Source organism: Chiloscyllium punctatum, chromosome 7 (assembly GCF_047496795.1).
Source record: "Chiloscyllium punctatum isolate Juve2018m chromosome 7, sChiPun1.3, whole genome shotgun sequence".
NCBI lineage: Eukaryota > Metazoa > Chordata > Chondrichthyes > Orectolobiformes > Hemiscylliidae > Chiloscyllium > Chiloscyllium punctatum.
The window spans coordinates 78725133-78746583 of record NC_092745.1 but is presented as its reverse complement, the minus strand read 5'-3'; the positions used below and the strand labels follow the sequence as shown (position 1 = coordinate 78746583).

Here is a 21451-nt window from a genome sequence, read left to right as displayed (position 1 = left end):
CAAACCACTCAAAGTCTATTGGAGGAGCAAATTACTGCAGATGCTGGAATCCTGCCTGTGCAGATTTTAATCTTTAAGTCATAAATATAAACATTTATGTTATTAAATTATTTCACAAAGTATCAGAGAACTAATAGTTTCACTGTTTAAAGAAAAATTTCAAAGAAATTCAGTTTTCAGCTGATATTCTAATGGGAAAAAGACATTTAAATCAAGTTGAGGTAATTATTTAGACAAGCACACCAATATGTTTATGTACCTTCTATCTAATTACACCCTTTTTTTTCAATATTCATGGTTAAAATGTGGCTTAAGCCACAAATATCTCTAGTACTCTCTGTTCAACTTTTAAAAAGGCATATTTCATTGTTGTGATGAATTGCTGATCTAACTTTTTTTTCTCTTTTGCCCAAGCAACTTAAATCAAATCAGTTCAAAATCTGCTTATTTTTCAGTTTTTACTTCCCTTTATTAATTCTCAGTGCTAATACACTTTTTCACCCTTGGTTTTGCACGATTAAGTTTTTCAATTAAAGATGTGTATCTGAACATGGAGAGAAACCAAAATTTGAGCGCAGATCTCTATTTGAGAATTTAACACTCTGGTATTATCACTGCTGGTTAACCTATTCTGATTAAGAATTTAAGCTGTCATGGTGTCTAACTTAATTATTAAAGTGTTTTGTGCACTTCTCACCTCATCCACTTAAGAGGCTCCCCTCTAGTGATACAACTAAGAGGCCATCTGCCTCAAAGAGAAATCCAGGTTTGCTGTCTGTCATGATTTTATAATAAAAGAAATGGATAATTGTTCAGCCTTTCTGGATGACCTCGCAGATAAAGAGGAGGAGGAGAAGGTGTGCAACTATTACATAATGCTATGCAAAAGAAGATCATATATTCCATAACCCCCAAGGAGATAACAAAATAAAATTGGAATTTGTTATAGAGAGTCATACAGCACGGAAACAGACCTTTCAGTCCAACTATTCAATGCTGACCATGTTCCCAAATCAAACCAATCCCACTTGTCTGGGTATGGCCCATATCCCTCCAAAGCTTTCCTATTCATGTACATATTCAAATGTCTTTTATAAGTTGTGACTGTATCTGCATTCATTACTTCCTCTGGCAGTTCATTCCACACATGAACCACACTCTATGTAAAAAAAGTTGCCCCTCGCGTCTTCTTTAAATCTTGTCCCTCGCACCTTAAGAATATGGCTCCTCTTTTTGAACTTCCCCCGACCCTTGAGAAAAGACGTTTGCTATTCATCTTCTCTATGCCCCTCATGATTTTACAAATCTCCATAAGATCACCCCTCAACATGCTATGCTTCAGTGAAAAAAATCCCTGCCCCTCCTTATAACTTCCTTCCATTCCTGGCAAATATCCTGGTAAACCTTTTCTGAAACTTCTCCAATTTAATTATATCCTTCCAATAACAGGCTGACCAGAACTGGATACAGCACTCCAGAAGAGGTCTCACCATTCATCCTGTACAACTTTAACATGACATCACAACTCCTATACTCAAAGGTCTGAGCAATGAGGGCATTGTGCTAAACGCTTTCTTAAGTAGCCTATCTAGAGGTGATGCAAATTTCAAAGAATTATGTACCTGAACCCATAGGCCTCTCTGTTCTACCCAGGGCCCTACCATTAATTATATAAGTCCTGACCTGGTTTATTTTACCAACATGCACTTAACCTCCATCTGCCACCCCTTGGCTCATTTTCCCAATTCATCAAGATCTTTTTGCAACCTTAGATAACTTTCTTCACTGTCCATTATTCCACCAATTTTGGTCAAAGTGGACTTTATCCACCCCAGTTCAACACCGTCACCTCCACGTTATGACAAATTTTGGTGTAATCATTAAACTTACTAAGAATGCCTCCTAAATTCTCATCCAAAATCATTTATATAAATGACAAACAAAAGTGGACTCAGTACCAATCCCTGCGGAACACTACTGGACACAGGCCTCCAGTCCAAAAAAAAACCTTCCACCACAACCCTCTGTCTCCTACTGTGAAGCCAATGTTGTATCCAATTGTTATTTGTTGTAATGGTAATGATTATCACTATGTTTTAATATTAAAATTGATGGTGTCTATGTATGATTTATGAAAATATTTTAAAAATTACATCTCTTCTTCATTTTCTTAAACCTACATATTTCTCTCCATTAACAACAGAAACCATTTTACAGCAGTGCCAGAGGACAACACACCTACAGTTTCACAGTTTTGTCTCAAGGCTGTCATTGAGTGGTGAGTGGCTCTTCTCCACAAGGAGGAAAGAGACAACCTGATGCTTAAGAGGCAGAAAGCTTGGTCGGAGGTGGCAGAATTGTGCTCTTGGCTACAGCATCAGAACAGGTGAATGACCTTCTTTGTTCCCCAAGGGAGAGTGATGAAGCCACGTGGCAAGATAAGCGTATACCTTGGGAGGCTATGCTGGACAAGGGAAACATGAGTTGGGTCATCACACCAAAAACATCCTAAATCACGTCTACTGTAGAGTTGTAACTGAGAATTAATTTCCTCTTGCTGGGTAATATGGAGCATGGGGACACAATGTCAAGATAAGGGCTAATCATTTAGAACCGAACCAAAGAGCAACATATTCATCCAATGGGTTTTGCATTTTTACTACAAAGGTTTGTGGATGCTCCATCACAGAATACATATAAAGCTAGAACTTTTGGGGTTTTAGGGAATCAAGAGAAATGAAGGGCAAGCAGGAAAGTGGAGCTGAAACTGAAAATTTGTCACAATTGTATTGAACAGAGGTGCAGGTGTAACAGGTTGTATGGTCTACTCCAGTTCCTTTTTCTTATGCAACAGGAACCACCATAGTACTAACAGCAGTGTCAGTACTCAGCAAGACTGTTGAAGACGAAGGCCTACTGAGTGAGAGGGACATCCAGAAGGCGACCATAACATGGTGTAGGAGGGGAAGAGAGGTTCATTATTTGACACTCAGGAGGGAGGCTGAGCATGGTCTTATATTCAGATTAGCAATCTCATTCACAGCCAATGACTTCAGCAAGACATTGCCAATGTGAGTGTTGGACAACAAGGTTCCATTTCATCGACAGTGAGCAGAGAGATCAGAGTGAACCTTGTGTTGGTGGATGAATGGCATCATCCACCATGATGCCATGGTTATCTGCATCTGATGGCTCCTCTCAAGGCACTGCTGATGGTGATTGCAACTCCTCTGCCCTTCTGTCAGTTACACTAGAGCCTCTGAAGGCCATGGTGACAGAGGATGCGCTTTTCATAGTGTAGGAATCTCCCTCAATGCCTCTCACAACCTCAGGTGACAAGGGGATCCCTATCAATGTCATCCAGTTCAAAAGAGCATTAGAGTCAGCAGTATGCTTGACAGAGATCGATGGAGTACTGTGGCTCAGAACTTCAGGTGGGTGGGGAAAAGGATTGAAGAAGAGGAGCAAACCTTTTAAGCACAGAAGGGTCGTCATGATATAGATCTATATCTTGTGTGGTGTTGTTCAACTATAACAAGAACAGTATTGGTTCCTACCAGATATTTGTATTATACTTACATATGTGTGTGGGAGAGAGGAAGAGGGCGAAAGAAAGCAAATGTGAGTGAGAGTTGGGTAGGATAGGGGGAGGTGTTCTCTGGAATCTTCTTGAGCCATAGATGTCTATGACACAAATGTTGAAGTGGATGACACTCCAGAAAATGTACTTCTCAGGCTCTTCTATGGTGACTTCCCAGAGATACTTCACAAAGCCTGTGACAAGATACTGAAAACACCTCAGGGCCAAAGTGCCTTTGTCACCAGTGCACCAAGATGTTGTTGCTCTTCCACATAAGCTGTGGTTCCTTTAGATCCTAGAGCACAGGAATGGCCCTTTGGCCCACAATGCTAAACATGACGCCAAATGAAACTAATCCCTTCTGCCTGCCCTTGGTCCATGTCTTTCCATTCCTTGCATATTCATATGCTTATCTAAATGCCCCTAAAATACCCTTATTGTATCATAACCACCACTCCCGGCAGTGCATTCCAAACTTCTACCACTGTAAAAAACTTGCTCCTCACCTCTCCTTTGAACTTTTCTCCTCTCACCTTAAATGCATCCTCCCTAGTATTATACATTCCAATTGTGGGAAAATGATTCTGACCGTCATCTATCTCAACATTATGGACTTCTATCTAGTCTTCCCTCAGCCTCTGCCACTCAAGAGAAAACAATCCGAATTTTTTTAGCCTCTAGTTATAGCTCATATCCTCTAATCCAGGCAGCATCCTGGTAAACCTCTTTTGCGTTCTCTCTAAAGTCTCCATATCCTTATGTAATGTGGTGATCAGAATTGATTGCAATACTCTAAGTGTGGCCTAACTAAAGTCTTATTAAGCTGCAACATGACATCTGACTTTTGTGTACAATTCTTCAACCAATAGAGCCAAGCATGTCATATGCCTTCCTTACCATCCTACCTATTTGTGTGGCCACTTTCAGGGAGCTATGGACTTGAACCCCAAGATCCTTCTGTACATCAATGCTGTTCAGTGTCCTGCCATTAACTGTTTACTTTTTCTTAATATTTGATCTCCCAAAGTGCAGCACCTCACACGTACCTGGATTAAACTCCACCTGCCATTTCTCGGCCCATATCTGCAACTAATCTCTATCCAGCTGTATCATTTGACAACCTTCTAAGTTATCCATAACACCACTGATCTTTGTATTGTCTGCAAATATACCAACCCACCTCTCTATATTTTCATCTAAGCATTTATGTATATCACTAACAGTAGAGGTCCCAGTATGGATCCTTGCTGAACACCACTAGTCGTAGACCTCCAGCCTGACAAACACCCTTCCACCACTACACACTGTCTTCTATGGCAAGTCAATTCTGAATCCACACAGCCAAGTCGCCGTGGATCCCATGCATCTTTATCTTCTGGATGAGCATAACATGAGGGACCTCATCAAAAGCCTAACTAAAGTCTACATAAACAACATTACCCTCATCAATCTCCTTCATCCCCCTCATGGAAAATTCAGTCAAGTTAGTAAGACATGAACTGCCCTTCACAAAGCCATATTGACTGTCTCTAATCATGTCATGATTTTCTAAATGTGCATAAATCCTATCCCTAAGGATTCTCTCCAATAGCTTCCCAACCACCAATGTGAGACTCACCAGTCTATAGTTTTCTGTATTATCCCTATTTTCCTTCTTGAACAGAGGAACAACATTAGCCATTCACTAGTCTTCTAGATCTTCTCTAGTAGCTAGCAAGGATATAAAGATTGCGGTCAAGGTCCCGGCCCATCGGGCCCTGGGGACTTATCCACTTTAATGCTCTTCAAGAGATCCAACTTCTTTCTTGATCTCAAAATGTGTTAGCATCCTCCATGCAAATCTCACTATTAGATTAGATTACATTACAGTGTGGAAACAGGCCCTTCGGCCCAACAAGTCCACACCGCCCCGCCGAAGCGCAACCCACCCATACCCCTACATCTACCCCTTACCTAACACTACGGGCAGTTTAGCATGGCCAATTCACCTGACCTGCACATCTTTGGACTGTGGGAGGAAACCGGAGCACCCGGAGGAAACCCACGCAGACACGGGGAGAATGTGCAAACTCCACACAGTCAGTCACCTGAGGCGGGAATTGAACCCGGGTCTCTGGTGCTGTGAGGCAGCAGTGCTAACCACTGTGCCACCGTGCCGCCCACTATCTTCCATATCCTTCTCCTGGGTGAATACTGACCCAAGTACTCATTTGGGATCTCACCCACATCCTTTGCTTCCAAGGTCAAGATCCCTCCTTTATCCTTAAGTGGCCCTACCTTCTCCTTAGTTATCCTCTTGTTTTTAATGTATCTATTGAATGCCTTGGAATTCTCTTTAACCCTACTTGCCAAGGTCATTTCATGGCCCTTTCTTACTCTCCTAATTCCCTACTTTCATTATATTCTTCACAGGCCCTGTCTGATTTCAGTTTCCTAAACCTTACATATGATTCTTTTTTCCTTTTGACTAAATTCACAACTTCCCTCATTATCCAAGGGTTCCTTACCTTGCCATCCTTGTCATCCCTCCTTTGCTGGAACATTACGGTCTTGAACTCTCATCAGGTCTTTAAACAATTCCCGCATATCAAATGTGGAATTGCCTGATAACAGCTCCTTCCAATTAATACTCCCTAACTCCTAATGCTGATGTAATTTGCCTTCTCCCAATTATGTATCTTCCCGCAAGTTCCTGACCTATCCTTGTTCATCGCTATCTTAACACTTACGGAGTTATGATCATTGTTTCCAAAATGCTTTCTCACTGAAAGGTCAGTCTCCTGATCAGGCTCATTAGCCAATACAATTTCCATTATGGGCCCTCGTCTGGTTGGACCATCCACAGACTGTTTTAAGAAGCCCTCTTGGATGCACCCAACAAATTCTGCACAGTCTAGGCCTCTTGCTGTAAAGGAGTCCCAGTCAATATTGGAGAAGTTAAAGTCACCAACTATGCCAATGCTGTTCTTGATGCATCTTTCCATACTTGATCCTTAATCCCTTGGTGGCTGTTGGGAGACCTATAGTATAATTCTATCAGTGTGATTGCACTGGTCTTATTTTTGAGCTCTCTCCATTTTGCCTCAGTGGATGAGCCCTCCAATATGTCTTCTCTAAGTGCAGATGTAACATTCTCCCTGATTAGGAATGCAACTCCTCCACCTCTTTTACCTGCCTCTCTATCTCATCTAAAACAACAAAACCCTAGAATATTGAGCAGCCAGTCCCATCTTTCTCTCGGTCAAGTCTCTCTAATGGCCACAACACCATAGTCCCATTTGCTGATCCAGGCAATAAGCTCATCTACCTTACCTATAATACTTCTTGCATTGAAATAAACACACTTCAGCCGATTAGTACCATTGTGCTCATTTACCTATCTCTCTCCGTCCTTTCTTTCTGATTGAATGATCCTAACATCTGCTTTCCCTGCAATCCCTCTGCTTGCTGATCTGTTCCCAGTTCAGCAAGTTGCAAATGTATCATGTCTTCCTCCCCTGTCTTCCCAAGCCACAAAACAACAAGACTGTACAGAACACAACAACCAGAGTGATTCAAGCTGATACAGTCCCTAGACCAGTCCAGACTCAGTAACTTGATTTCATTAGACTCATGGTCCTCTCAGTATTGATTCCTATGAAACCATGTTTGGCAATATATTCCTCCTCCACAGGGATTTGTGGATTTCTGATGGGTGTCATAAGCCATTTGGAGATAGTGAGAACTGCAGATGCTGGAGAATTCAGAGTTAATAAAGGGTGGCGCTGGAAGAAGCACAGCAGGTCAGGCAGCATCTGAGGGGCAAGAGAGTCAAAGTTTTGGGCATAACCCTTCATCAGGACTCAATTAACAGAAGTACCAAGTTGACCTATAGGTGCTTTAATTGCAATACAATCATTCTGCATTTTCCCCAAGACTGACTCAGATTGGCTGTCCTCATCTGCTATAAATGTAACAGTAATTTCCTGTAAAAAAAAAACATACTATCATGACTTTTATGCAGTCATGGCAAAAATTGGGACATTTGACAAAGCTCCCCTGCAGACAAAGAGCAGTATTCTGAAATGCAGGGGTAATGGGCCATAGTCATCTTGCTATCAATAGGCATTGGTTGCCCTTTGATACAGTTTGATGCTGTTTCCTCACCAATTATCTTATATAATTAAGTGGATGAGAAGGGTAAGAGTTAAAAGGAACCTAAGGGGCAACTTTTTCACACAGAGGGTGGTGCATATCTGGAATGAGCTGCCAGAGGAAGTTATGGAAGCTAGTATAATTAGAACATTTAAAAGGCATCTGGATGGGTATATGGGCCGAGTGCTGGTAAATGGGACTAGATTAATTTAGGATATTTGGTCAGCATGGATGAATTGGACCGAATGGTGTGTTTCCGTGCTGTACATCTCTTTGACTCTGATTGCTGTCCTTGTGCTCCAACTAATTGAGACAGAAAGAGGCATCGTCAGTATAATCAGACAGCAGGGATGGTGGCACCTCCTTAGCCTTCATTGATCTTTAGCCCTTTCAGCATTCTCAAATCTGATCCCAGATGTAACGTTGCTGTCTCAGGACAGCTGGACTCCTCTTCTGCCTCCTTCTCCTCATAGGAGGAGTAGCCTTCTACATAATACCTATTTGGTTCAATGTGCATTTTTGTGCTGCTGCCAAACCTCTTCATAGCCTCCTTTGACAGAGACTTCTGTAAGTTTAGAACCTTTCAACATTAACAAAGTGTGTGCCAAAGGACTACATAAGTAATGTAAATTACAACTAGAAAGGTGTACTACAGAATGCTGCAACCTAAGCAGCAGACTTAGAACTCTATGCTTTGCCAAGTTGTTGCAGGCCTTTGCTCACCCGAAAGTAGAGTGATTTGCACTTCCCCCATTCCACAAGTACACTAATTACAGAACTTTAGAGATTGCCTACAACTTTATTCAATTATCAAATTATTTACTGAAGTTTTAATTTTTAACTGGGAGTGAGCAGGCTTCCAGCTTTTGGGTCTATTCATCCACAATAATTTCAAAGCTACGCACCAGGGTGATGAAAATACCTCTCCAAGAAATCATGATTTGGAGATGCTGGTATTGCACTGGAGTGTACATAGTTAAAAATCACCCAACACCAGGTTATTGTCCAACAGGTTTAATTGGAAGTACTAGCCTTCAGAGTGCTGCTCCTTCATCAGGCCACAACCACCCGATGAAGGGGCAGCATGTGGGGTTTGATTCTTAAAAAAAATCATCTTCACCTTGGTAAGTCAAAGCAAATTGAGGAGCCTAATGGTTCTGACTAGCAGTATACCTAAAAAGATGGCAAAGGTCACAGGGTTTTGATGTAACTGAATGATATACACACACTGTCCCCAAGGAATTTATCACTTTTAAAATTTGTCCTACTCATGAGAAATTTCACAGTACACAGATGACATTAAATTTGTAAGTATTGTGAATTGTGAGGGGAATATTGGTTGATGACATAGACGAAGTGGTGGAGTGGGTGGACTCATGGCAAATTGAGGGGAGATTTGACAAAGGTTTACAAAATTATGAGAGGTCTGGAAAGAGTAGATAGGGAGAAACTGCTTGCCTTGGCAGAAGGGTTAACAACCAGAGAGCTTCAATTTAAGCTGAATGACCAGAGACCTAAAGCACATGAGGAAAAATTGTTTTATTGAGTGAGTGATTAGAATCTGAATTGCGCAAGATGAAATTGTGGAGGAAGCAGATTCAACTGTGGTTTTCAAAGGGAAAATCTGAAGAAAGAAAAGTTTCAGGGCTATGGATTTGACTGATAGGCTCTTGCTGAGTTTTGGCATGGACATTATAGGCCGAATAGGTTCCTTCTGTGCTGTAAGCATTCTATGAATCTATAATTCTGTGTATATTGAACATGGATTAAGTTTTAACAATGAAAAAGAAATAACACACAAAGATTTCTAAGATCTCTGGAAATACTGCAATCACCATTTCTTTTCTATGCCTCCAAATATTTCATTTGCATAAATCTCCCGCATTGAATGTGGCAGTCATTAATTAACCTTAGTGTATTAATGTCTCCAAATCTTAAAAACGCAGGAACATATTCTCAACCCTCTAATTAACACGAAGGGTAACTCAGAGGATATCTTCCATTTTTATGTTTTGACTGGCATGAGAGTTTGGAGTTTAATTTGTGCTTGTTTTTGAGTTACATTGCAGCTTACATTTACTTGTAAGTTAAAAGCAAATTACTGCGGATGCTGGAATCTGAAACCAAAAGAGAAAATGCTGGAAAATCTCAGCAGGTCTGGCAGCATCTGTAAGGAGAGAAAAGAACTGATGTTCCAAGTCTAACTGACCCTTTGTCAAAGCTTTGACAAAGGGTCAGTTAGACTTGGAACATCAGTTCTTTTCTCTCCTTACAGATGCTGCCAGACCTGCTGAGATTTTCCAGCATTTTCTCTTTTGGTACTTGTAAGTTAACCCTAGCACAAGCTTAAGAAATTACAGAAGATGTTAATTGAAGATGTCACCTACACATTTCTCTTAACAATTAAAACTGTCCCAACTCAAAAGACAATCTTAAGTGTTTAGGTGAATTTACCACCTTTATAGTGTAAGCAGATGCAAATCCATACAATACACCAGCTGTCACTGTGCCATACGCCTGTGGAATTTCCTTGTGCTTCACATTCATTGAAGTATCAATGACGACCCACTACCAATTTTTATTCATTTACATTCACCAAATATTGGTAATGTTTAATATGAAAACTCACCCTTTGATATATCATGCATTGGGACAAAGGGTTGTTGATAGAATTCCACTTCAATATTGCATTGAAACACCATTGTGCCATTTATAGGAGAGAACTGCTTTTAGGCTGTGTCTAACCAACACTTCTAACACATAAAATAGAGCAAAAAGCAATAACTGAGAGATATTCAAGATTGAGGATTTTCCAAATTAATAACATCTGTTTTGTGGGCAAGTAGCTGGATTTCTACTCACATTAACTCCTGCCCAATTTTCTGTCAGGACATCTTTGGTAGACTGTAAATGTCTCTGATGTAAAATGGGTTAGTGTAATTAAGTGAGGCAGCTGTGATATGATAACATGATGCATCCAATTTTGTGTCATTATCCCATGCTGTACAATCACATTTAAAAAAAACAATGTTGTTAAGGGCAAGAAACAAATATTAAATGTCTTGACAGATACTTTAGAAGGATCCACTGAAATCTTATTTCATAAATAACTTTGATGTTGCAATCTGTGTCAGTTTCTTGTGCTCATGCTTTTACTCTGGGAGATAACACTTGTAATTTTGATGTCAAGCTGTTTAAATGCTTTAATACCATGATGAATAGGCGGTTCTAAGTGGCTGGTTCCTCCTACCTTCCTGATATGGTAAAACTATTAAACATCGTGAGTGGGTATACACCAAACACTAGAATTAGCTTTGATGCTCTGGCTATTTCATTCTTCTTTTTTCTTTCTGATTGTAAGGCTGGATTTAAACTGCATCTTTGATTCTAAATATTAGTGCGTAGTGTATGACACAGGGTCAGTTAGCTCAGTTGGCTGGTTTGTGATGCAGAGTGACACCAACAGCATGGGTTTGATTCCCACATCAGCTGAGGTTACCATGAAGGACTCTCCTCCTCAAATTCGGCTTTTCTGGAAACATGTTGACCTTCAGGTTAAAACCACTACCCGTCATCTCTCTCTAATGGGAGAGTAGCCCTATGGCCTGGTTTTGACGATGAATACTTTATCTTTAATGTTAGACACTATCCAATTAGTTAACCTTTCATTATTACTCACATCTTTTTCCACATCATACACTCATCATCTGCAAATGAGAGAGCAGTTTCTGTCAGTGCTTTGGAATGCTGCTTCAACACTATTAGCTATTTAGGTGATTAATGTTAACTTGGTAACTTGAATGACTTGGCTTTTTCCACAACACTGAAACAGCCAACTGAAATAAGAAATGCATAGTTTAAGGAACTGAGAACAAGAATGTGTATTCTATAGACAGGGACACATACTGAGCCACCGTGTCCTCTATTAGCTTTATTTTATAATATATTTTCAACAGCTAGTACTGCAAGTTCACAAACTGGCTTCATGCAAGTAGTTATACAGCTTTTGTCAAGACAGTGATTATATTAAAATAATGATATGAGATTTATGAGTGACAGGATACGAACTTTCTTTTAATGTTCACATGACATAGGCAGAGGAAGCTGCTATGAAATCATATACACTTCTGATAATTTTGCATGTATTTTAACTGAATTTCTATAAAGTCAAGATTTTGCATTACCTGTTATCACTTAAATTTAACACTTTCAGTTTCTGCATCTGTCCAATTTCTTCAGGCAACCGTTCCAGTTTGTTTGATCGTAATGACATGACAGTTACATTTTTACAACTTCCGATCTGTATTAAAAAATATCAGCAAGAGATCACATTATAATACTTACATCAATTGCTTTCTGAGTTCTGTTTCCATACATACTATAAAGGGTACAAAAATATTTCAGTATTAGCTGTAGATTAGGAAGTGGGAGAGAGTTATGTAGTATAATTACAAGCAAAGTGATAGAACTGCAGGCTGACAAGCATTCAGAGCCAGATGGACTTCATCCTGGGGTGCCAAGATAGGTAGGAAAGTATGTTATGAAGACAACACAGGAGGTTGTAGGTGAATATTTATAGGTTGAGTGAGTGGGTGAAAATCTGGCAGCTGAAGTTTAATGTGTTAAAACGTGGAAGTTGTTCACTTTGCCAGGAAGAATGAAAAAAAGAGGGCATTATTTAAATGGTAAATGGTTGCGAAATTCAAAAGTGCAAAGGTCTTTGGGTGTTCCAATGGATGAATCACAAAATGCTTGTATGCAAGTATGTGGTATACCTGCATACAAGCATTTTGTGACTCATCCACTGGAAAATCCAAAGATCTCTGCACTTTTGAATTTCGCATTCACCAATTAAATAATGCTCTGTTTTTTTCATTCTTCCTGGCAAAGTGAACAACTTTCATGTTTTTACACATTAAACTTCAACTGCCAGATTTTCACCCACTCACTCAACCCATATATATTTACCTGTAACATCCTGTGTTGCCTTCATAACATACTTTCCATTGGGAGAAAAGTTGCGGATAGAGTCACACAGATGGGTTAACTACAGGAAAGGTAAGAGAGGTAGGCAGGTAGTGCAGGAGTCTTCTGTGGCTATCCCCATTTCAAACAAGCACACTGTTTTGGAAAATGTAAGGGGTGATGGATTCTCAGGGGAATGTAGCATGAACAGCCAAGTTTTACGTATCGAGATTAGCTCTAATGCAATGAGGGGTATATCAGGTTCCAAGAGATCAATTGTGTTAGGTTACTCTCCAGTCCGAGGCACAGATGGACGTTTCTGTGGTCAGCAGTGAAAAATCAGAATAATATGTTGTGTCCCTGGTGCCAGAATCAAGGATGTCTCAGAGAGGGTGCAGAATGTTCTCAAGGGGAAGAGGGCCCAGAAGGAGGTCATTGTACACATTGGAATCAATGACATAGGAAGGGAAATGAATGAGATTTGAAGAGGCAGGACTTTAAAAAGGAGGTCCTCGAGAGTAGTAATATCTGGATTACTCCTGGTGCTACGAGCTAGTGAGGGTAGGAATCGAAGGATAGAGAAGATGAATGCTTGGCTGAGGAGCTGGTGTACGAGAGAAGGGTTCACATTTTGGGATCATTGGAATCTCTTCTGGGGTAGAAGTGACCTGTACAATAAGGACGGATTGCACTGGAATTGGAAGGGGGCTAATATGTTGACAAGGAGATTTGCTACAGCTGCTTGGGAGAATTTAAACTGTTAATGTGGGGGGAGGTGGTGGGACCCAGGGAGATAGTGAGGAGAGAGATCAATCTGAGACTGGTACAGTTGAAAAAAGAAGTGAGTCAAACAGTCAGGGCAGGCAGGGACAAAGCAGAGAATGAGGTAAGACTGATAAATTAAACTGCATTTATTTCAATGCAAGAGGCCTAACAGGGAAGGCAGATGAACTCAGGGCATGGTTAGGAACATGGGACTGGAATATCATAGCAATTACAGAAATGTGGCTCAGGGATGGACAGGACTGGCGGCTTAATGTTCCAGGATACAAATGCTACCAGAAGGACAGAAAGGGAAGCAAGAGAGGAAGGGGAAGGTGTTTTTGATAAGGGATAGCATTACAGCTGTACTGAGGGGGGATATTCCCGGAAATACATCCAGGGAAGTTATTTGGGTTGAACTGAGAAATAAGAAATGAATGATCACATTATTGGGATTTTATTATAGACCCCCTAATAGTCAGCGGGAAATTGAGAAACAAATTTGAAAGGGGATCTCAGTCATTTGTAAGAATAATAGGGTGGTTATGGTTGGGGATTTGAAATTCCCAAACATAGACTGGGACTGCCATAGTGTTAAGGGTTTAGTTGGAGAGGAATTTGTTAAGTGTGTGCAAGAAAATTTTATGATTCAGTATGTGGATGTACCTACTAGAGAAGGTGCAAAACTTGACCTACTTTTGGGTAATAAGGCAGGACAGGTGACTGAGGTGTCGGGGGGGAAGTACTTTGGTGCCAGCGAACTTAATTCTATTAGTTTTTAAATAGAACATAGAACATAGAACATAGAACAATACAGCACAGAACAGGCCCTTCGGCCCACGATGTTGTGCCGAACTTCTATCCTAGATTAAGCACCCATCCATGTACCTATCCAAATGCCGCTTAAAGGTCGCCAATGATTCTGACTCTACCACTCCCACGGGCAGCGCATTCCATGCCCCCACCACTCTCTGGGTAAAGAACCCACCCCTGACATCTCCCCTATACCTTCCACCCTTCACCTTAAATTTATGTCCCCTTGTAACACTCTGTTGTACCCGGGGAAAAATTCTCTGACTGTCTACTCTATCTATTCCTCTGATCATCTTATAAACCTCTATCAAGTCACCCCTCATCCTTCACCGTTCCAACGAGAAAAGGCCGAGAACTCTCAACCTATCCTCGTACGACCTACTCTCCATTCCAGGCAACATCCTGGTAAATCTTCTCTGCACCCTCTCCAAAGCTTCCACATCTTTCCTAAAGTGAGGCGACCAGAACTGCACACAGTACTCCAACTGTGGCCTAACCAAAGTCCTGTACAGCTGCAACATCACTTCACGACTCTTGAATTCAATCCCTCTGCTAATGAACGATAATACTCCATAGGCCTTCTTACAAACTCTATCCACCTGAGTGGCAACCTTCAAAGATCTATGTACATAGACCCCAAGATCCCTCTGTTCCTCCACCTGACCAAGAACCCTACCATTAACCCTGTATTCCGCATTCTTATTTGTTCTTCCAAAATGGACAACCTCACACTTGGCAGGGTTGAACTCCATCTGCCACTCCTCAGCCCAGCTCTGCATCATATCTAAGTCCCTCTGCAGCCGACAACAGCCCTCCTCACTGTCCACAACTCCACCTATCTTTGTATCATCTGCAAATTTACTGACCCACCCTTCGACTCCCTCATCTAAGTCATTAATAAAAATTACAAACAGCAGAGGACCCAGAACTGATCCCTGCGGAACTCCACTTGTAACTGGACTCCATGCTGAATATTTACCATTTACCACCACTCTCTGACTTCGACCGGTTAGCCAGTTTTCTATCCAATAGTGATGGAAAAGGATAGACCACATGTAAAACTTGCAATTCTAAATTGGAGGAAAGCCAATTTTGATGGTATTAGGCAAGAATTTTCAAAAGTGATTGGAGACAGATGTTCGCAGGTAAAGGAACGGCTAGAAAGTGGAAAGCCTTCAGAAATGAGATAACGAGAATTCAGCGACAACATATTCCTGTTAGGGTGAAAGGAAAGGCTGGTAGGTGAAGGGAATGCTGGATGACTAAAGAAATTGAGGGTTTGGTTAAGAAAAAGAAGGAAGCCTATGTCAGGTGTAGTCAGATCGAGTGAATCCTTAGAAGAGTTATAAAGGCAGTAGGAGTATACTTAAGAGGGCAATCAGGAGGGCAAAAAGGGGACATGAGATAGCTTTGGCAAGTAGAATTCAGGAGAATCCAAAGGGTTTTTACGAATACATTAAGGACAAAAAAGTAATGAGGGAGAAAATAGGGCCCCTCAAAGATCAGCAAGGCGGCCTTTGTGTGGAGCCACAGGAGAAGGGGGAGAGATTAAACAAGCATTTTGCATCAGTGTTTACGGTGGAAAAGGACATGGAAGATATAGAATGTGGTGAAATAGATGGTGACATCCTGAAAAATGTCCATATTAGAGAGGAGGAAGTGATGGATGTCTTAAAACGCATAAAAGTGGATAAGTCCCCAGAACCTGATCAGGTGTACCCTAGAACTCTGTGGGAAGCTAGTGAAGTGATTGCTGGGCCCCTTGCTGAGATATCTGTATCATGGATAGTCACAGGTGAGGGGAGTTGACTAACGTGATGCCATTTTTTAAGAAAGGTAGTAAGGACAAGCCAGGGTACTATAGACCAATGAGCCAGGCGTTGGTGGTGGGCAAATTGTTGGAGGGAATCCTAAGGGACAAGATGTACATGTATTTGGTAAGGCAAGGATTGAGTGAGCTTTGAGAAGATTTATAGCTCAGGTTGAGGTTTTGGATGTAGGTTTGCTCGCTGAGCTTGAAGGTTCATTTCCAAGTGTTTCATCACCCTACTAGGTAACATCTTCAGTGGGCCTCAGGCAAAGCACTGCTGAAAATTCCTGCTTTCTATTTATATGCTTGGGTTTCTTTGGGTTGGTGATGTCATTTTCTGTGGTGATATTATTTCCTGTGGTGAAGTCACTTCCTGTTCCTTTTCTCAGGGGGTGGTAGATGGGGTCTATCTATCAACAAACACATTGCGTTAGACCCCATCTACCACCCCCGAGAAAAGGAACAGGGAGTGATTTCATCACAGGAAATAACATCACCACAGGAAATAACTTCACCAACCCAAAGAAGCCCAAACATATAAATAGAAAGTAGGAATTTTCAGCAGTGCTTCACCTGAGGCCCACTGAAGATGTTACCTAATAGGGTGATGAAACATCAGAAATGAACCTTCAAGCTCAGCAAGCAAACCTACATCCAAAAGGCAAGGACTGATCAGAGATAGTCAACATGGCTTTGTGCGTGGGAAATCATGTCTCACAAACTTGATCGAGTTTTTTAAAGAACTAACAAAGAGGATTAATGAGGACAGAGCAGTGGACGTAATCTATATGGACTTCAGTAAGGTGTTCAACAAGGTTCCCCATGGGAGACTGATTAGCAAGGTTAGATCTCGTGGAATACAGGGAGAACTAGCCCTTTGGATACAGAACAGGCTCAAAGGTAGAAGACAGAGGGTGGTGGTGGAGGGTTGTTTTTCAGACTGGAGGCCTGTGACCAGTGGAGTGTCACAAGGATCGGTGCTGGGTGCACTACTTTTCATCATTTACATAAATGATTTGGATGTGAGCACAGGAGATATAGTTAGTACGTTTGCAGATTATACTAAAATTGGAGGTGTAGTAGATAACGAAGAAGATTATTCAGATTACAATGGGATCTTGATCAGATGGGCCAATGGGCTGCGGAGTGGCAGATAGAGTTTAATTTAGATAAATGCGAGGTGCTGCATTTTGGCAAAGCAAATCAGAGCAGGACTTAATGATAATGTCCTAGGGAGTGTTGCTAAACAAAGAGACCTTGGAGTGCAGGTTCATAGCTCCTTGAAAGTAAGTCACAGGTAGATAGGATAGTGAAGAAGGCATTTGGTATGCTTTCCTTTATTGGTCAGAGTATTGAGTACAGGAGTTGGGATATCAGTATAGGACATTGGTTAGGCCACTTTTGGAATATTGCATGCAATTCTGGTCTCCTTCCTTTCGGAAAGATGTTGTGATACTTGAAAGGGTTCAGAAAAGATTTACAAGGATGTTGCCAGGGTTGGAAGATTTGAGCTATAGGGGGAGGCTGAACAGGCTAGGGCTATTTTCCCTGGAGCGTTAAAGGCTGAGGAGTGACCTTATAGATGTGTATAAAATCATGAGGGCATGGATAGAATAAATAAACAAGGTCTTTTCCTTGGGGTGGCTGAGTCCAGAATTAGAGGGCATAGGGTTAGGGTGAGAGGGGAAAGATATAAAAGAGACCTAAGAGGCATCTGAATGGGTATATGAATAGGAAGGATTTGGAGGGATATGGGCTAGGTGCTGGCAGGTGGGACTAGATTTGGGTTTGGATATTTGGTCAGCATGGAGGAGTCAGACCAAAGTCTTTGTTTCTGTGCTGTACAGCTCTATGACTCTGTGACTCTAAGACAACCAGTGATGCTATCTTTTATTGCAAGCAGAATTGAACATAAAAGTAAAATGCTCTGATTTAGTTACACAATGCATTAGTGAGAACATGTTTCAAGTTTTTTTCCTCTTAGACAGTTATGCTGCTTTGGAAATCTCTGCCCAGAAGATGGTGGAGTTAAGGACATTGAATATTTTTAAGGCAAAGATAGATAGATTCTTATTAGTTTACAGAATCATAAGTTCTCAGAGGTAGATGCAAATGTGAAATTTGGAACAGAAACAGATCAGCTGTGATCTTATTGAATCATGAAGTAGTCTTAAGGGCTGAGTGGTCTGCATTGGCTCCTATTTTGTATTGTTACAACACGGAGGCGAACCTTTTCTGTTAATTAAACCAAACACCCAGAAAAGCTCACCTCGCCTCTTAATCTGTTACAATATGAGTGACAGAGAACTCCTAAATTCCACTATTTAAAGAAAATAACATAAACTTATTTTCTAAATCTATAAGTGAACATTAAACAAAAAGGTATTCCCAAATCTAAGCCCCCGTTCTCTTAACTGCCTGCTATCTGACTCTGACTCGAAACAATATGCTGTTCCAATAAGTCACTTATTAACATTACATTAACTTAGTCTCAAAACCATACAGTTTTGTGGTCCGCTGTCTTCAACTTTCCTGCTGCTGATATCCCTGGGTCACCTTCTTTCTTTTTACTGCAAGTACGTTTCACATAAAAAGGTACCTTAGATAGAGAGTGTTTTCCAATTTCTTTGAAAGCAACATGTTAGATGGGCAAATTCGATCTCCAGCAGTTTTTCTCTCTATATGGCAGTTGCTCTCTTTTTTTTTGCTCAGCTCAAAACCTTTTCTCCCTTTCTTTCTCCTCTTCTTTTCCTTTTTTTCTTCTTCTAACTCCATTCGCCTCAATTGCAATTTAAGTTTTTCTAACTCTACTTCACTTGTCTGTTCTCTGATACACGTAAGAATTTGATCAACTCCATTACAATTTCAGCTTTCCTTTTGCTCCTTGTTCGACCCAATTCTAACCCATTTGCTAATTCTAAAAGTATTTCCTTCCCCTGTCTTTCTAAACTTTCTTGTAAAATTTGGGAAGCGTCTTCAAACCCCAATTTGTTATGTTCACACATAAAATATAACAGCAATTGGAATATTATTTTTTTCCTCAATGATCACTTCACTATTTTAAAATCACAATTATAATCACAACTTGATGGTAATCATTCATATAGATATCTCCATAATTATAATTATCCAGATAAAATTGCTTTTCATTAATCAGCATCAGATTTAAATTTATGAAAGTCAGAGATTCATGCATTTATTTATTGACATTTACAAACTCAAGCTTGACATAAAATCTTCATTGTTAACATCATGTTGTACCTGTACTAATAATGTAACTCAGGAACCATCCAATTACTCACCACAGAATTCTTAGACTCTGACCTGATCTTACAGCCACAGTATTTCTTTGCCTGATCCATTTCACTTTCTGGTTAATGGTAATATCCAGGATGTTAAAAGCGGTGTCTTCAGTGATGGTGATGCCATTAAATATCAAGTTGCATTCTTTCTTGCTGAATTGGAGATGCTGGTGTTGGACTGGGGTGTACAAAGTTAAAAATCACACAACACTATAACCTGGTATTGTGTGATTTTTAACTTTCTTGCTGAAGATACTCTTAGCAAAACACTTGTGCGGCTTGAATATTATTTGCTACTTACCAGCCCAAGCCTGAATGTTGTTCAGATCTTAATGCATTTGGATATGAGTAGCTCCAAAATTTGAGATGTCACAAAAAGTGCTGAACATTGTACAGTCGGTGAACATCCGCACTTCGATCTTATGATGAATAAAGCAGCTAAAAATGGTTGGATTTAGGACTCTAAAGAAATCCTAGAGAGGTATTCAATGACTGAGCTGATGGACATCCAACAAGCAAAAACATCTTCCTTTGTACTAGATATGACTCCAACTAGCAGAGAGTTTTCCCAGATTCTCACTGATTTGTTTAGCTCGAGAAATTTGTTGCTACGCACAGTTAAGTGCTACCTTGATGTCTAGGGCAGCCACTCTCACTTGCCTTCTTAGTGCAACAGTTTTATCCATGTTTGGATCAAGGCTGTTATGAAAACAGGAGCAGAGTGGGTTTTGCAGAATGGAAAGTAAGTGAAAATGAGCAGGCTACTTTCGAGCAAATGCCATTTGATATCTGATTACACTGTTGATGATGCCTTCTACCACTTAGCCTATGATTGAGAATAGACTGATGGGGCAAAGGTTGGTTGTATTGGATTGATCCTGCATTTTGTGTACAGTATATAGTCAAATTTTGACATTGCTGGACAAGTGTCAGTTTGGAAGAGTACTGGAACAGTTAGCTAGGGGCATTGCAGGTTCTGGGACACATTAATGCGAGAACATTGTTTGGTGTCATCACCTTTGTAGTATCCAATACCTTGAGCTTTTTCTTGATATCACATTGATGAGGCTGCAATTTCATGCCTGGGAGTTCAGGATGAGGCTGAAATGGGCTGTTCATAGAGTCATAGAGATATCAGCACAGAAACAGATCCTTCAGCCCAACTCATCCATGTCGAGCAGATATCCTACATAAATCTAATCCTATTTGCCCAAATCCTCTGAACCCTTTCCATTCACATACCCATCCAGATGCCTTATAAATATTGTAATTGTACCAGTTCCTCCACCACTTCCTCTAGCAACTCATTACACACATGCACCACTGTCTGGTGAAAAGATTGTCCCTTAGTTCCTTTTTAAATGCTTCCCGTCTCACCTTAAACGTATACCCTCTAGTTTTGGACTTCCCACCCTGGGGAAAAGACCTTGCCAATTTACCCTATCATGCCCTCATGATTTTATAAAACAGAAAAAAGTAAAGACCCATGATTAATCTGCACAATTCAATTCAAAAGGCTCAATGGACCAGTTCTTTCCACACAGCTCTGGAAGAATTCTACTGTCCGACATCTAGCCCTTCTTGTCAAATGATGATTCTTCTCCTTATTAAAAATGTATATTCAACACCCAAGAATAAATTTGTTGACAACTTTTCAAAAGGTTTAATTTTCTTATTTATAAAAATGATTTAAGGTGCTATGTAGTCCTTGTAAAAGTAGAGTGGCATTGAAGTCAAGATTCCTTGAAAACTACAGAATCATACAGAACAGGAGGTAGCCACTCATCACGTCTCTACAATTAATGCTGCCTTTCCCTATTCATCCCCCCTCCCCCACCCAGAGCTCTGCAATATTTCATGTAACCAGTGAGGTAGCCTTGTAGGTTATAGAGATCCAGGCTCCTTTTAAGTTCATTGAGGATTTGTATATCAAGTGTTCATCTGAAAGTTATTCCTTAATCTACTTCCACAAGCCCCTTTCAAACAGTGCTTGTTAGTAGAGTTCACTTGGCCTAATGGGAGTGGCTTTATCTCTGAGCCAGAAGGTCTGAGTTCAAGTCCCATCTATTCCAAAGGTGTGTCAGA

The 21451-nt window shown here is 40.6% G+C and overlaps 1 protein-coding gene across 18 annotated transcripts in view; it reads right to left on the bottom strand.

Moving 5' to 3' along the window:
* The window catches only part of lrrc7 (leucine rich repeat containing 7), a 617417-nt gene that overhangs the window by 138643 nt on the left and 457323 nt on the right, over nucleotides 1–21451 (bottom strand). For all 18 annotated transcript variants that reach the window (XM_072574143.1, XM_072574142.1, XM_072574141.1 and 15 more), the window contains one exon: nucleotides 11899–12014. In XM_072574143.1, the coding sequence (XP_072430244.1) occupies nucleotides 11899–12014 (116 nt within the window). The remainder of the gene's footprint in view (nucleotides 1–11898; nucleotides 12015–21451) is intronic.